Here is an 18,421-nt window from a genome sequence, read left to right as displayed (position 1 = left end):
ATATAATTATGATAAATATATATATTTATTTATTTTGTGTATATTCGTTACGACAATTTATTTTGTGTACTTTCGTTTAGTGTACTTGAGGGTAAACCCAAAACCGACACTAAATTCATCCGTGTACTTTCGTATTCGTGTACCAAAAATGTCATCCCAAATCCGTTATTTTCGTGTCGTGTAGGAAATTGACGGCTCTACTTAAGATCATCCAGTACATAGTTTAATTAACACAAGCAAAGCACGTCCTATGCTTAATCATCATATACCCCTATCTGCACAATAAGTTGATGAGAAGAAGGTCGTATGAAAACAGATATTACATATGTCGATGCTGGATGCTGTAACATCTTGCATTCTCCAATACTCCATGCTTCAGTATGCATGATTATTATTCGGCTGAAACAACAACACATACATGATGAAAATTTATTATGCAGTACCAAGCAAGAATCTGCACAAGCCCACCAATGCACTTGATTATATGCGCTTGCAGTCTGCAGAAGCTCACCAGTACACTTAATTATATGCAGTAGCTCATATTGGTAAGGGATCCACAAGGAGAAATTGAGTTTCATCCTTCATTATATAAGGACGGGTGTATCCATCAATATACTTGTAGGTAACATCACAAACTCTCATAAAACCGAGAAATATGTTGATATAATGACTTGAAACTGTTGTAGGCCTTAAGAATTCCTCGTTTATGTCCTTCCAGTTCTCTTCGATCATTTCGTATAATTTCACCTTGGCTTCTTCCTTTGAAAACCCATATTCCTTCATGCAACAATCAATGGATGTGGCAACATGTTGCCTACTATGTTCCTCCTGCATATTCACAGAACCATTCTTATCTGTTATACATACTGATTGGAGACACATATGGGGCAGATAAACGTCGAATTTCCAGATGAGTATAGTCACTACAGGTTAAATCTCAAAACAAAATTCTGTGATGTCTACACATATTTTATCTGCATTGAAGTAATCAACTACACACACCTCATAGCCAACTACGTCATTGATTATTCGAGACATCTCTTCTGCGGCAAGAACAGGTTTTGGTCTCTTTGCTGCCCACTTACATGCTGCAATTGTGTCAGCATGTCCCATCCCCAGAATAGCCGATATTCCCAGAAGGCAAGAGGCAGATGATATTGACCCAATCACAAGATATTCTTTAAGTGGTGGCACGTAGTTCTTGTCACGCCACTTAGCCTCTTGATGATAAGCCAACAAAGTATTTTTAAACTGTCATACGAGATTACCATGGATGTTTTATCAGTTCACTATATGTATACTTTATGCCACCCTAACTATCTCTAGCAAGGAGTCATGAAATATTTATCGAATGACGTTACACAGCAAATATTTATGGGCGCGTATGTATACATAATACATGCATGGTTCATATTGTTATTTAAGTTCCCCATCACTCACGTGACACATCAGCATTTGGGAAAAAAATTGGGATATCTTTGGGGGGTCTATTGCATTTTTCTTTGTACATATATCTTGGTCACAAGATCATTTCATTAAATTCGTTAGACATACCGCATCTTTGCAGTAAGAAGCATCATAATAACCTCCATGTTTGACAATTTCTTCTTCAAATTCGCGGAAGATGCTCTGATAAGTGATGTAGCATATTTTAGAGTAATCTGGAAGTTCTTCGGTGCAATCAACATCTAACCTGCACCACATAGCCCTTGAGATGTCTTTACAATTTGCACACTTTAAACAAAGTGTAACTTTACCATGTTTTCTGAAGTACTATGTTAAGAAAACAAATAGTTATGTGTTTTACCTTTCGATGGCCTTGGTATATGCATTCAGTTCATCCATTGTACCATATGCATCATAGAGATCGTCAGAAATTGTGAGAACCAAAATAATCTTGGTGAACATGATTCGGGCCAATGCATAGCGAGGTTCAAAAAGACTTGCCACGGCCCAAAGATATGCTTCAACTATTCTGGTTCGAAACTGGGGAAGTTTGGATTCGACGCCTCTACCAGCCCACCAACTGCAAGACACCATAGTAATCTAGTTACATATGTAAATTTCATCAACGAGATAGAAATTCTTTGGTTACACAATCTTCGTACTCAACTACATGACTACATCTTCGCTTTTTCATTTAACTTTGTAACTTTCGTATGTGGTTAGTATGTGGTTAGTTTTAGAGAAGGCCCTTCCCAGGATCTTATATTAGTATTCTTGTATTAGTATTCTAACAGTTACCTGAAGAGTTGCGACAATTCCTGCTTATACAACATCTGCACCAGATTGAAATCTAGCTTTGCGAACTTGAGAAGCACATCATTCCTTGATGGATTTCCCTCGTAGTACAAGATAAAATGCTTAGCCTCCAGTCTCGACATCCCCCTGTGTAAGGGCTGCTCCAAGGCATGCTTCACCTGTTTAGCTAATGAATCAGAATCCAAAGATTTCACCATAGACTTGAGGTGGTACGTTGTAAAATCAAGAGCCTCATCTAACACAGCTTCTCCGTGTGTTCTCAGATGTGCTGCATCATACAAGCTTAACAAACCCTCTGGGTCTCTTGTAATAGCTTCACTAAATTTTCCATCAATTTCTTTGTATTTGTTGAATATCTCTGATCAAGTGTAGAAAAAGTGCATGTCAGTATATGTCCTAGCTCAACATCATCCATATTTTGCGGGGTGATTCGATGGACTTTACAAAATTTAACAGAGCCTGTGTAATTTTGAATTTTAGAACAACAAATATCTCGAATCACATGCTTTAGTTTTTAATCACGTGTAAATAAACAGAAATTAATTTAGAATATCGTTTTATTGGGAGGTAACAGACCAAGTACTGCATCGAGGAGACAAGAGAAAATTGTCGGAGCAGCCAATTACTTCATTAGCATGAGGTATTTTGGGTATTGCCCAAAAACAAATCAGTTCAGGCCCGGGCCCAAAACAGATAATTTCGTACTATTGTGGAGTCAAGGCTTGGGCGAGGTCTAACAAGTGATATCAAAATCAAAGTCTGAGTCTTGGATGTTGCGAAGTATGGGTTGAGGTTGTAAGATGTGGGAGATTCCCCTCGATGTTAACACGGTTAGATATTTATCAGATGTCTTGTGTCGAAAGTCTTTCTTAAGGTGTTCAAGCTACGAGTTGAATAGAGTTCTGCATAAATTTAATAACCTAAAGTTTTACGAGCTAGCAAGCCAAATAAACTAGCTATGTTTGGACTAACTTGCACGATTTCGTTATCTGTTTTCGCTTACCTGATGTTACCTTGTAACCGTGCTGTCTAAGCATTCGGAAGTAGACTGCTGTAGTGAACAGATCATATTTTTCATAAGATTCTAACTTGACATGGGCTTTGTGCATTTCAGCCAACATGTCTTCAATGTGTTCAGAAAAGTGGTAGCCAACTCCTAGGCGTTCAACTGTATTAATCAATATCAGTTTCTCAGTCCATTTTCCACCATCAGACAGAAGCATGCTCCCTACTTCATTTTTCAGCGCATCACGTTCCTCTGAATAAGCTTTCCATAGCTGTATTTGTACGAACACACTTATATATGAAGGTTGCATATATGATAAGGAAGCATGAAGTACTAAACGTAATGATTGATACCTCGAAGTCTCTGGGAATGGAAGTGAATTTCTCAGCCCATATACCTGGACCAAACTCTGCTAACGGCCGAGCCTCACTGCTCATTGTGAGATATCTGAATATTTGTTAGTTATTTCTCTTTACCGAATTGAGGTACTTCGGAAGCTAGATTGCTCATAGCATTTATAGACTCCGTAAAAATTAACCGAATAGTCTCCAGATGGTAAAATGAAGAACACCAGCCCATTATTTGTGACTTTGAGCATCCATATCTAACTTTGGAGATTTTCTATATATTTAATTGATAATATTTTAATCCGTGTAGTCCCAGATTCTAACTTTTGCAGCAGTTCTTGAAATGCCTGCAAGCTATTCTGCAAACAACAGCCCGATGCTTGCGACTAACAGATACTTCAGCCCCGCAACCGCACAGGATCCCCAGAAAATGATTAGCACAGTGTTCCTTTTGACTGAGATCAGCTACCTGAACTGTAAAAGAGACAATTGGTTTATTTGTTTCTTTCAGCATTGTAGTTCAGTCGTGTACTAAAAGTAGACAAACAACAAAACTTAATCAACCAACTACAAATGACAAGACCTATGCATGTTTCGGAAATTCAGTCGTGTAGCAAAAGAATTCAACTCCATGTTATATGTTTACATTGATCGAAACACAGATATTACATATGTCAATGCTGGATGCTGTAACATGCAATCCTATCCTCCAATGTGGTTTTTCAAAATAAGGGAACTAGTAGTACTGTTGAGCTTCTTGTATTTTCCACTTACACGTGCCTAGGGCTGTAATTCGAACCGAGCCGAGCCGGATTTAGTTATTCGATTTCGGGTTTAAATTAAACGAGTCGAGCCGGCTCGTATTATTTCACGATCTGAAAAATGTGTCCGGATCCGGCTCGTTAATTTTACGAGCCGGGTCGAGCTTACTCTCGAGTTCAGCGAGTCGGGTTTAAGCCACGCCGGGTTGAGTTCGATTATCGAATCAACCTCTATTCGAGCTCGGCACATACTCGGCTCGGCTTGTTTAAATAAACGGGTACGAAAGTGTCATCGACCTCGTCTCGTTTTCGAGTCCGAGCCTGGTCGGGTTTTACAAAATGAGTTCGAGCTCGAGCGCTCGCTCGCGATGACAGCCCTACATGTGCCAAAGCTGTCACCTTTGGACCAAAAAGACAAACAATATAGGGAAAACAAGTCTAATGTCAAATCATCGAACACCAGTATTTTACACGATCAGTGGATTTAAAGAATGATTCTTTTGTTACAATTTGAAATTAGGATGCAAATAAGGTATACAATTTTCAAGTAGACAAAATACAAAACTTAAATCAACTTACTGCAAATGACAAAACACTGCCTAATTTTTTTTGGCAACATACTAGTTTACCAAAAAAGACTCAACTTCATTATAAACATACTACTGAAACAACACGTGCATGATAAAAATCTAAATACAATACCAAGCAAGAATCTGCGGAAGCTCACCAATGCACTTGATTATATGCAGTAGCTCATATTGGTATGGGATCCACAAGTAGAAATTTAATTTCACCCTCCATTGAATCAGGATGGGTGTATCCATCTCTATGCTTGTAGGTAACATCGGAAGCTCTCATCAGCTCGAGAAATATGTTGATGTAATGACTTCCAACTGGTACAGGCCTTAGGCATTCCTCGTTTATGTCCTTCCATGTGTCTTCAATCATTTCATATAATTTCACCACCGCTTCTTCCTTTGAAACCCCATATTCCTTCATGTAACAATCGATGGATGTAGCAACATGTGGCCTACTATGTTCCTCCTACATTTATACATAATCACAGAACGATACTTATGAACTATACGTACTAATTGATGAAGTAAAGTAATCAATTTTTCATGTGTTTGAAGGTCATAAACCACATATACCTCATAGCCCACTATGTCATTGATAATTCGCCCCATCTTTTCTGCTGCAAAAACAGCTTTTGGTTTCTCCATTGCCCACTTGAATGCCCCAATTGTGTCTGCATGTCCCTTCCCCAGAATAGTCGATAATCCCAGCATGAATATGCAGGATGATGTTGCTCCGTTCTTCAGATATTCTTTAAATGGTGGCACATAGTTCATGTCACGCCACAGAGACTCTTGATGATAAGCCAACAAATTTGCTTTAAACTGTCACACGGAATTAGTTATTGCATAAATAGTTTACCAATGTAATCTCTACGTGGTCCTAACAATTTCTGGAAAATTTAGCTAATATATTGAATATTTTCTATAACTGACTTGCGAAATAGTAATTCCCTTCAGATCAGTCTTAAATCAGTTTAATTCTATATATTGATGTCCTGAAAATTGTTAACTTACCGCTTCTTTGTAGTAAGAAACATCATAATAACCTCCTTGTTTGACAATTTCTTCATCAAACTCGCGGAAGATGTTCAGATAAGTGTTGTAGCATATTTTAGAGTAATCCGGAAGTCCTTCGATGCAATTAACATTTAACCTGTACCACGTAGCCCCTTGAGATGTCTTTAATAATATATGCTAACTATTGAATGCTTTATAAAGTTTGAGTATAATATCAGTTTGAGTATTATATTAGAAGGGCCAAAATTATATTATTTGGTAATTAAGGAAAACGGTCTATGCTTTACCGTTCGATGGCCTTAGTATACGTATTCAGTTCATCCATTGTACCGTATGCATCATAGAGATCATCAGACACTGATAGGGCCAAAAGCATCTTGGTGTGCATGATTCGTGCCAAGGCAAAGCGAGGTTCAAATGAAGTTGTCAAAGCCCAAATGTATCCCTCAACTACCCTGCTTCGAAACTGAGGAATGTTGGATTCAATGTCTATATCAGCCCACCAACTACAGAATACAAAAGAGCAATCTAATTACATATGTAACAGTCATCAACGAGATAGAAATTCATTGGTTACACATTTTTATACTCTTAACTACATGACTACATCTACGCATTCATTAAATTTTAAACTTTTCGTGTAAGGGTTACCTTATGACTTGCGACAATTCCTGCTTATACAACATTTGTATCAGATTGTAATCAAGCGTTGCAAATCTGAGAAGCACATCATTCTTGAATGGACTCTCCTCATAAAAATAGATGAAATGCTTAGCCTCAACTCTCGAGATGCCCTTGTGCAAGGGCTGCTCCAAGGCATGACACACCTGTCTAGCTAATGAACCAGAATCCAAGGACTTGGCCACAAACTTGAGGTGGTATGTTGTAAAAGCAAGAGCCTCGTCTAGTAAAGCTTCTCCGTGTGTTCTCAAATGAGCTGCTTCATACAAGCTTAGTAAACCTATAACGTCTCCTGTAATAGCTTGGCCAAATTTTCCATCAATTTCTTTGTATTTGTTGAAAATCTCTGTTCAATTAAACAAAACAGCAAATTAATTAATTACGCACAAAAACAAGCAAGTGTTGTAAATTCAGTCACACACCGGAAATTATACAGAGCCGGTGAAATTTGAAATTAATTATTAATGGGACAAGTTATTTAATCTCATCGTTTACTTTTTGGTTCAAGGAGGTAAAGTCTAAATAAAATTTAGTTTCCAAGCTCTACAAGATAGCCGAATATATTAGCTACATGTGGACTGACTTGCACAATGTTATCAGTTTAGGCTTACCTGATGTGACCTTGTAACCGTGCTGTCTAAGAATCCGAAAAAAGAGTGCTGCAGTGAACAAATCATATTTTTCATAAGATTCTAGCTTCGCATGGGCCTTGTGCATTTCATACAACATGTCTTCAATGTATTCAGCAAAGTGGTATCCGACTCCTAAGCGTTCAATTGTATCAATCAGAACAAGTTTGTCTGTCCATTCTCCGCTAGCAGACACAAGCATGCTCCTTACTTGATTTTTCAGCGCGTCGCGTTCTTTTGAATAAGCTTCCCACAACTACACATGTACATAAAAGTTTATAAGTAGGGATGGTGGTCCAGGGCATACAATTTTCATAACATACCATATCACAACAATTGTAAATATGAACCTCGTATTTACACCGAAAACCCAGATTAACACGTATGCTATAACTCATATGTTTGTTGTAGACCAGGACCCTCAATTAGGGCCGAAAAAATGAGACAAGACAATGCATAAATAGTACCTCGAAATCTCTGGGAATGGAAGTGAATTTGTCGCCCCATATATCAAGACCGTAACCTGTAGCTAATGGCCGAGACTGGCTGCTCATTTTAACTTATTACAAAAGACACACTTACTAGTGTAGATATTTGTTGCAAGCTACAGCTTTTCTTTGTTTTCACTTGAGAGCTGCACTATTTATAGCACTAGAAGATCACTATTTACTACTTGTTCTGGTATGACTGATGATGCACACTACTGGTAATGGCAACAGTCTGACATGCAACCATTTCTTCAGGATCTGAAAGGCTGTAGTAGGTATGGCTAGTGGTGGGTGAGCCGGCGGCGGCTTGGAAACTTCTAGAGGCCTGAACCTAGTTCAAAGATGGAGGTCTATTATAAATATTTATTAAAATTAAATTTATTACAATTTAAGTGATATTAATAATTTTTAGATTAATATGAAACATATAAGATACGGTTTGCATTGATGTAGTTAGGGGCCGATCTAGAAATTTTCATTTAGGGGGATATTGGGCAAATTTTGAGAAAATACTTTTATATTTTTAAATTTTGAGGGGACACTTTCTTATATTTTCAAATATTTGAATAGTGAAAAAATGTAAAATTTAATTTTATTCCCCGGTGTAGCTTTAATAACCCGATCCTCGATCTTTGTATGACTGAAGTAAACAAATGTTTAACCATGCACTTATGTTAATTTTAGTCCGCTTCAAATTTTCAATTTATGATAATATTACTTCATTGTATCCTGAGAACCACCGAGTGTAGTGTAGAATTCAAGACTAAAATAGGTCCATCCTGATTGTTATCATTTCAAAGATGGTGTCTGACACGCATTTTAGAAGGATACGATTTCTAGTAATTAAAAGGAAAGGAGTCTCTAAACATAGATAGTTCTTTACCTTTGTAAACATGAAAACTCCTTTGGTATATGCTTGAAAGTTGAAACATTGAAGAGCTCCATAAACCTCTGATCAAAAACTCTAGCTTTGACAGCTGCGAAGCGTTGATACTCATCGAAGATCCAAGTCGGGCACCATCGCTGCAAGTTTCGAAGGCACTCTCCCACAACTTGTTCGGTGCTGAAGAAGGAAGTCACAAGAAACACAACTTAAAATTAGGAACTGTGTATAACATATTCATGGAACCAACTGCAGTTTTGCATGATTTTACTCGACCAGTCTAGTTTTACAGGAACCAAAATCAATTTTTTCATTAAATTTTGTTTATTTAACTTGCAACCTTTTTATCGTTTTTATTTTTTCCAATTTTGAAACCGAAATCGATCCAAATTAAAAATTAAACCGGCGGTTTTGAAATTGAAACCGAACCGGTGATTCAGTTGCAGTTGCGGTTTTTGATGTTTAAAACCGAAGATACATGGGTCCGGTTCCGGTTTTATTCAGAACCAAAGAAACTTTCTACTGGAAAGTCTGTAGCACATGTGTGTATTAGCATCAAATTCAACATGATGCTACATCTGTTAAAGACTCAAATGTGTTCTCAGATGCTCAATGTTGCAGCTTTCCAAAATAATTCAAGAGACTCTAAGGCAAAGTAGTAATTGGACATGTTCCCCTTCTACATCTCAGATGACTGGTAATAGAGAATTCAGTTCTGATTTTTCTTGCTTTATTGCTTCTGTACATTTAGTTTTAGCATCTGAAAATCCCTCATTTCACACTTGGATTATTGACTCAGGAGCCACTAATCATATTACTTGTCATGAGCATCTTTTACATGATCTACAAACCCTAAATGTTGATCTGATTTTACCTGATGGTAAAACTGTGTCAATAACTCACATTGGCAATCTTTATTTGACCCCTGACATTACTTTGAAAGATGTTCTTTGGGTTCCCAGCTTCAATTGTAATCTTATGTCTGTCAACAAATTAATGACTAATTTATTTTTGACTGTTGTATTTTCCTCCAGTTCTTATTTTTTAAGAGGACCTTATCTTGAAGCAGGAGAGAGAGAGAGAGAGAGAGAGAGAGAGAGAGAGATTGATAAACTGCAAGATGGATTGTACAAGCTTCATGTACCCTTCTCTCACACCATAAATTTATCATCTACTTGTTTTCCTTCCTGTGTTCATTGTACTGTTGATAACAATTTTAATTCTGCTGTACTTTGGCATTAGAGAGTGGGACACCCCTCTCTTTCTATATTGAATAAAAGATCTGTTGTTTCTTCTCATAATCTGAATTTTCATGAATGTGATATTTGTCACATTGCCAAACAACACAGGTTTTCTTTCTCAAACAGCTCTCACAACAACAACACTTTATTTGATTTGATACACTTAGATGTATGGGGGCCTTGTAGACAAGTCACTCATAACAACTGTAGTTACTTCTTAACTATAGTTGATGACTACACTAAAAATACTTGGGTTTTTTGTTTACTAATAAAACTCAAGTACTGTCTTTGATTAAACAATTTCTGAAATATGTTACTAATCATTTTAAGTCATCTGTAAAAATAGTAATACCAAACAATGGTACTGAGGTTACCAATTCTGATCTTCAATGTCATTTTGCTACTCTTGGAATTATTCATCATACATCATTACCTGCTAATCCCCAGCAAAATGGTCATGTTGAAAGAAAAATCAACATATTTTGAATGTAGCCAGATCCTTAAAATTCCGGTTTAAATTACCTAATCAGTTTGGGGGGGGGGGGTTCATTATGACAGTCACTCACCTTATAAATCTCTTACCATTCAAAAACTTCTTTAAAACTCTTTTTGAGTTGTTTCAAACTAAAGTTGAATATACTCAGCTTGATTTAACCAATGCATTTCTGCATGCATGGTGATTTACTTGAGATTGTCTATATGCATCTGCTACCTGGTTATGCATCTATGTCAGCTAAATGTCCTGCTAATGCTTTTGAGTATGTCTGTAAACCTAAGAAATCTCTGTGTGGTCTAAAGCAAGCTCCTCGCATATGGTTTGTTAAATTCTCTACTGCACTCAAGATATAAGGCTTTCTTCATTCTCATAGTGACAACAGTCTCTTCTATCTGATCCTGATGCTTCTTCTTATAGACAGCTGGTGGGGAGATTGATCTATTTGACAATTACTCGGCCAGATTTATCTTATATAATGCATGTATGGTCTCAATTTCTCAATTCTCCACGCTTTGATCTTATGTTGGATGTTTTAAAGGTTCTTAGATATTTGAAGCAATCTCCAGGTCAAGGTCTGTGCATTTCTGCTGCATCTTCACTAAATCTCACTGTATTTTGTGAATCAGACTAGGGGTGATCCAAATTTCAGGAACTCATTAACTCGTTATTGTGTGCTGCTTGGTAATTCGGTGATTTCTTGGAGATGCAAGAAACAACATACTGTTTCTCGTCCATCTGCGGAGGCAGAATACAGAGCAATGATTGATACTTGTTGTCAGGTTATTTGGCTAGATGATGTTCTTAAAGACTTGCTGGTGCATCCGGAATTATCAATTCCATTTCATTGTGATTCTTAATCAGCAATTTATATTGCTTATAATCCAGTCTATCATGAACGCACTAAGCACATAGAGATTGACTGTCATTTGGTCAGAGAACAGTTTGACAAGGGTTTTTTGATTCCTACTCACATTACATCAGCAGCTCAGAGCTCAGCATGCTGATATGTTTACCAAAGCTCTTGGTGTTGCATTGCTTAAATCTCTGAGCAACAAGTTGAATGTCTGCAACTATTTTCAGCCTTCCAACTTGAGAGGGATGTTGAGCATATTATAAACTAGCATGGATGCCCGCGAAGGCGTTGGTTTTTTTAATAAATTAAGAGTACAATCAACTGATTACAAAGAATTGGTTCTCTAAATTCAGGAGTTTGGAGGCGTATCGGTCTTGTTTTTATAAAGGCACAAAAAAAATGCAAAAGAGTTAAATTGATGGAATTACATAATTGTGAAATACTGTAAAAAGAAAAAAGAAAATGAGGTTGCGCCACATATTTGTATTTCTTTGTTTTGTTGCCCGATTACTCATTTTTCTTTGTTATTGTTGGTGCTGATGGGAAGTTGATCCGGGAAATCATTTAAGGATGGTAACATGAGCTTGAAGTCTAGTTTGATATTAAAACTCCACGTTGAAGAGTGACAGGTTAATAGTTGTAAATAGAAAGTTGTATGTTTAAAATATGTGTAATGTGGTAACACACCTTATTTGATCAACAATTTGAAAGTCATAAGTGCATATAGTTAGACTGGAAAAGCAATTAATTCATTGCATAATAGTTTTTCTCCCTGAGTTTGAAGGTTGAAGGCAAAATGAAAACTATAAGTACATATAGTTACACGTTGTATTGGATGCAAAATTCAAGCAAAATAGATTTTGGAAATCATCTGGATTTGATCTTTGTGATTGAAGGGGACTCATGGCTTGCTTTTCAGTTTTGTTGGTGGAGACCGAAAGGTTAGTTGTGAGTTTAGGTGGTAGCTGCTTGATGCCTGTAATTTGCAGTCAATTGAAAAAGTTTTTTTGAGAGATAACATCTTTGTAATATAGTAATAGGACAGTTGGGGTGTAATGGCATATCGGGGCTGTCTGTTGCTGCATAGAAGCTTTTTCATCAGCTAGGTGTTGGTTTGGATCGATGAAGCCTTTACAAATATTTCTTGCCAAGTATGTGGTGGTCATGTGCACTACATTGAATTCGTTGATCATAAGTTTGATGGTGTATTTGTTAACCAATTCTTTCAAGTCTGAAGGGAACTTCTGAGAATGAAGTTGTGTGTGAAATGATGCAGAGTTGGTTGACTTTACATTTAGAGTTGACCAAGTTTGTTACTCCCTCAGTCTCATTGATTTTTATACGTTATTTTTCGGCATGCTTTTCAATGCTCATTTAAAATATAATTTCATAATATTTTTAAAAATTTTTTTTTCTGAATAAAAGTTTTATGTTAAACTTTTATTCAAAAAAAAATTTTGAAAAAAACATTACGGAGCTATATTTTATAGAGGCCTCGAAATGCGTGCAAATAGTATACGTATAGAAATCAGGGAGTATTAGTTTGTTAAAATTGTAAGGCCTATATAAGGCTCCGTACTCTATGCTTGATACAACTTTTACATTCCGCATTTCTCACATTATTTTCTTTCTGAACAATCTCTCTGCATCATCTTCTTCATCACGATGTTTTACAAGTTTGACACCATGGGTTTTAATCTATTAAATTCTCGCTAGGTTGATTATTATACTGAAAGTTGACAAAATTCTACGTGTTTGCGCTTGTTCAAAAACTTAGGAGGTTGAGGAAGAGGGACAACCAAGTTAGGTTTGCTAACAACATGTGGGCTTAAGATCATGCACTACGTAGTTTAATTAAGACAAGCAAAGCAAGTCCTATGTTTAATCATGGTACACTCTTTCGTTGCAATTGAAATTGTGAACAGGTAAGTAGCTTATCCCGGGTCATTAATTTGTTTTTCGTGTTACCATAAATTGTGAGAATATTGGGGGAATTAGAGTCTCCCGTTAGCCTAAACTCTGATATCATAAACTCTGATATCATGTTAACTAATTAGTTCATCTAAAATCTTAAGGTGTTAGAAGAATGTTATATTCAACATCTTATATTATTATTTTAGCATAAATCACCTATGCAACTGCCCAGGGGTGTGAATCGTGGGCTTTCGAATGAAATTTTGGAGGCTTCGGGAATACAAGCAGAGACGGAGGCGGGGCGGCGGATGCCGCCATCACCCCAAATTCCGGTATAATCATTAAATTAATATTAAAATTTATGGAAAAAATTACATATGTATATATTTAGTAATAAAAAAAATTATTTTCAATTTTCGCCCCCTCAAAAATATATAAATTTTATGAATTTAGTACCAATATTAATGATATTTACCATAATTATGAATTTAGATACGGGAATTCAAGTATATTTTGTATATTAAAATTGTTAAAAGAAATATTTATTAATTTATTTAATATATAATAAATTAAAAATATATTTTGGAGTTGAAATTTTTGACATTTTGGAGTCTAGAACTATTTTACAGTTGAAATTTTTGACATTTGATTTCAAATTATAAAAATGGCATTACTTATAGTATTACATTGCACTTGCTCTAGCGAATGGGAAATAGGAGCCCGGCTTCTCTTGGTGTAAGAAACTCAGGTTGAAAAACAGTGTGCACCTCTTTATTTTACATATATCGAAAAACAGATAACACATAACTCGATGCTGGAAGCTGTAACATCTTGCATTCTCTGATACCCATGCTTCGTGCATGATTATTATTCGGCTGAAACAACACATACATGATGAAAATTTAAGATAAAATACCTGGCAAGAATCTGCAGAACCTCACCAGTGCACTTCATTATATCCTCTTGCAGAAGCTCACCAATGCACTTGATACTGTGCAGTAGCTCATACTGGTACAGGATCCATAAGGAGAAATTTAATTTCATCCTTGATTGTATCAGGATGGGTATATGCATCTCTGTTTTTGTAGAAAACATCAAAAACTCTCAGCAAATTGAGAAATCTGTCGACGTAATGACGTCCAACTGCTGTAGGCCTTAAGCATTCCTCGTTCATGTCCTTCCATGCGTCGTCGATCATTTCATATAATTTGACCGCTGCTGCTTCTTTGGTTACCTCATATTCCTTCATGTAACAATCAATCGACGTAGCAACATGTGACCTACTATGTTCCTCCTACACAGAAACATAATACTGATTCATACGAGTATGTATCAAGTTAACTAATCAATTCTTCATCTGTATTAGTTTATTAACCACACACACCTCATAGCCTACAATGTCATTGATTATTCGCCCTATCTTTTCTGCGGCAAGAACAGCTTTTGGTTTCGTTTCTGCCCACTTGCATGCCTCAAGTGTGTCAGCATGTCCCATCCCCAGAATAGACGTTAAACCGAGAAGGCTTGAGCAGGATGTTATTAACCCGTTCTTAAGATATTCTGTAAGGGTTGGCACGTAATTTTTGTCGCGCCACATAGCCTCTTGATGATAAGCCAACAGAAGTTCTTTAAACTGTCAAACGAGATTACCAAAAATGTTTAATTAGTTATTCATTGGTGACAGTTCTAATAACAAACTCGCATAGTCAGAAGATTATTTCATTAAATTTTTTAGACATACCGAATCTTTGCAATAAGAAACATCATAATAACTTCCTTGTTTGACAATCTCTTCTTCAAATTCTTTGAAGAATTTCAGACTAGTGGTGTAGCAAATTTTCGAGTAATCTGGTAGTCCTTTGATGCAATCAACATCAAACCTGTACCAATTGAGATGTCTTTATATTATAGGCTAGCTATTGCACAATTTAAACAAAGACTTAAAATTATATATGCTTTACCGTTCACTGGCCTTGGTATATGTATTCAGTTCATCCATTGTACCATATGCATCATAGAGATCGTCAGTAATTGAAATAACCAAAATCATTTTGGTAAATATGATTCGGCCTAATGCATAGCGAGGTTCAAATAAATTTGACACTGCCCAAACATATCCTTCAACTGCCCTGCTTCGAAACTGGGGAAGTTTTGATTCGATGTCTATATCAGACCACCAGCTGCAAAACAAAATGGTAAGCTAGTTACACTTAAGACAGAAATAATCTTCGTACTTTAAAACATCCGTGTGTGGTTACCTTATGACTTGCGACAGTTCCTGCTTATACAACATCTGCACCAGATTGAAATCTAGCTTTGCAAACCTGAGAAGCACATTATTCTTGGACGGACTCTCCTCATAGAAAAGGATAAAATGTTTAGCCTCCATTCTCGCGATCCCCTTGTGTAAGGGCTGCTCCAAGGCATGCTTCACCTGTTTAGCTAATGAATCACAATCCAAAGATAACACCATAGACTTGAGGTGGTATCTCGTGAAATCAAGAGCGTCGTCTAACACAGCTTCTCCATGTGTTCTCAAATGAGCTGCTTCATACAAGCTTAATAAACCCTCTGGATCTCTTGTAAGAGCTTCACTAAATTTTCCATCAACTTCCTTGTATTTGTTGAATATCTCTGATCAATTAAAGTAAAGCGTGCATGTAAGTATACGTACTACATCATCATCATCTATGCACATACAACTATACAAGTACATAAATTCCGCGAGACACATGGATTACCTGATGTTACCTTGTAACCGTGCTGTCTAAGAATTCGGAAGTAGAGTGATGTAGTGAACAGATCATATTTTTCATAAGATTCTAACTTAGAATGCGCTTTGTGCATTTCAGCCAACATGTTTTCAATGTGTTCAGAAAAATGGTAGCCAACCCCTAGGCGTTCAATTGCATTGATCAAAGTCAGCTTCTCACTCCATTTTCCGCCATCAGACAGAAGCATGCTCCCTACTTCATCCTTCAGCGCATCACGTTCCTCCAAATAAGCTTTCCATAGCTGTATTTGTACGAACACACTTATGTTAATAAATATGATCTAGGACCTTTTTAACTGCAATAAAGTTTAATTTGAGCTGGCGCAAACACACACTTATATATGAAGGTTCGTCTAAAATCTTAAGATATCAGACAAACACTCGAACATGATCTTATGCTATATAACGGTATATGTGATAAGACAAGACAGCACGAAGTACTGAGTGTAATGATTGATACCTCAAAGTCTCTGTGATTGGACATGAATTTGTCACCCCATATATCTGGAGCAAACTCTGCTAATGGCCGAGACTGGCTGCTCATTGTGAGATATCCGAATATTTGTTAGTTGTTTCTTTTTATCGAATTGAGGTACTAAGGAAGCTAGATTGCCAATGGTATTTATAGACTTCTAAAAATTAACTGACTACTCTGCAGATGATAACATAAAAACACCAGCCCATTCTTTGTGACTCTGAGCACCCAAACCTAACTTTGGAGATTTGCTATTCATTTAATTGATGATATTTTCCCATGTTTTAAATTAAATGACCAGTCTTCAGATGATAAAACAAAAACACTAGTCCATTGTTTGTGACTTTGAGCACCCATATCTAACTTTGGAGATTTGCTACTCATTGGCAATTCTTGAATAAGAGGAAGCCCCATCCCCGTCCCCAAAAACTTACTAAAAATGGTAATTCCCTAAAATTTTCCTCCAATTTTATTCATCTTTTAAAAACTTTCTACATCCCATTCCCCATCTTCATCCCTACTTCCTTTTTTTATTAAATTTTATTTTCTTTTATTTATAATTTTAACTTTCAATTTATATGTTCTTTAGTGCCATTATTTGTCAACACATTTGAATTTTTCATGATTATAAAAAGTAAACTTATATATTTTTTTAAAAAAATTTGGTATAAAATTTTAAGAAAATTTCAAAATATTCAATAAATATTATTTATTTAAAATATTAATATATGTGAAATGTTAAAATGATGTATATTTGAGATAAAAATAATTTAATAAGGTGAGAAATGAAATGGGGAATGAATAGTGAAACCCCAAATATGGGGATTTGGTTTTAGTCCCTAAAATTATACCCTATTTTAGGGATCCGGACGTGGATGATATTTTGACAAAATTTAACATAATTCCCTAAATTATGGGGATGGGTATTGAGATGGTATTTATAGACCCGTAAAATTTAACCAACTAGTCTGCAGATGATAAAATGAAAACACTAGCCCGTCATTTGTGACTAAAACCCATATCTAGCCCGTTTTTTTTATACTCCCTCCGCCCACGTTTACTATTTGCAAGTATTTTGACACCTCTATAAAATATAGTTTCATAATATATTTTTTTTAAAAAAAAAATTGAAAAAAAGTTTAAACATAAAACTTTATTCAGAAAAAAAATTAAATAAATATTATAAAATTATGCTTTAAAAAAACATTAAAAAATATACCAAAAATAATGTATAGAATTCAATAGTTCGTAAAATACCGGACTTTTCCTTTTTTTAATAATTCCAGAGACACTAATATTTTAATCTGAGTTGCCTGCAAGCCCCTCTGAAAACTACAACTACACCCCATTGGAGCATCTCCAACGGGAGTCCTCTGTTAGCTAAAATCTCATGATGGCACTGCTACAGTTGATATTATAGCTATCCTCTAACAAATACAGCGCTCCAACGGTGTATAACTGTTAGGTATAATTATACAAATCTCAAACTCATCCGCTAAATCCGTTGATTGTCATCCCGTCCTCTAAACAGGTTTTCTATATGTCACTTTCTTATGTCCACGTCATCTGTACATTCCCCTTCAACTATTTCCTTAATTTATCTTATACACACTATTACTTTATTTTTCTTTTATTTAGTAAAGTTATTTATTAAAATTATTTTAATAAAATACAAAATGAAAATTTCATAAAAACAAATAAATTCATGTCACTACCTCGAATTGAATTTAAATATAATATAAAATATATATTTTAATACTTTCATGTCACTGCCTCGAATTAAATTTAAATATAATATAAAATATATATTTTAATATTTAACTAATAATTAATATCATTAAATACATATTTAAAATATGATGGTTAAAATAGCTATTCATTATTATAGCTCATTATTTCATAAGTTACAAGTTTGATTTTGTGTATAAGTTGCACAATCCTACTTATTCATTAGATTGAATTCAATGTACCAGTACATTGAATTCAATGTACCATCATGCTCATGAAAGGAAACTGT

At 35.7% G+C, this 18,421-nt stretch overlaps 2 protein-coding genes across 3 annotated transcripts; both read right to left on the bottom strand.

Annotated features, from left to right (window-relative positions):
* Positions 1-174: 174 nt before the first annotated feature.
* Positions 175-10,352, bottom strand: LOC141696585 (uncharacterized). The gene is made up of 18 exons (XM_074500710.1): positions 10,327-10,352; positions 8,653-8,832; positions 7,749-7,827; positions 7,264-7,537; positions 6,623-6,998; positions 6,259-6,477; positions 5,969-6,107; positions 5,528-5,776; positions 5,133-5,420; positions 4,629-4,775; positions 3,963-4,084; positions 3,622-3,715; positions 3,266-3,539; positions 2,245-2,620; positions 1,808-2,026; positions 1,555-1,693; positions 1,003-1,251; positions 175-828 (listed from the first exon to the last, which is right to left on the bottom strand). Exons 1-18 carry the CDS (start codon positions 10,350-10,352, stop codon positions 538-540), a joined length of 3,741 nt encoding a protein of 1,246 aa, XP_074356811.1. The 3' UTR covers positions 175-537.
* Positions 10,353-13,789: 3,437 nt separating this feature from the next.
* LOC141697865 (valerianol synthase TPS8-like) lies at positions 13,790-16,572 on the bottom strand. Of its 2 annotated transcripts, XR_012564871.1 has the most exons (8): positions 16,390-16,572; positions 15,898-16,171; positions 15,415-15,790; positions 15,118-15,336; positions 14,898-15,036; positions 14,541-14,789; positions 14,098-14,450; positions 13,790-14,031 (listed from the first exon to the last, which is right to left on the bottom strand). XR_012564871.1 is itself a non-coding variant. In XM_074502421.1 (7 exons), the coding sequence occupies exons 1-7, from the start codon at positions 16,471-16,473 to the stop codon at positions 14,160-14,162; spliced, it is 1,632 nt and encodes a 543-aa protein (XP_074358522.1). In that variant the 5' UTR covers positions 16,474-16,570; the 3' UTR covers positions 13,790-14,159. The 2 variants fall into 2 exon arrangements, 1 of the variants encoding a protein (XP_074358522.1); XM_074502421.1 differs by having other exon boundaries at positions 13,790-14,450; positions 16,390-16,570.
* Between the last annotated feature and the right edge of the window lie 1,849 nt (positions 16,573-18,421).

This window comes from Apium graveolens, chromosome 11 (assembly GCF_009905375.1).
Source record: "Apium graveolens cultivar Ventura chromosome 11, ASM990537v1, whole genome shotgun sequence".
Classification (NCBI taxonomy): Eukaryota; Viridiplantae; Streptophyta; class Magnoliopsida; order Apiales; family Apiaceae; genus Apium; species Apium graveolens.
Note: the sequence above shows the minus strand (reverse complement) of the source record. Positions and strands in the feature narration are given on the sequence as shown.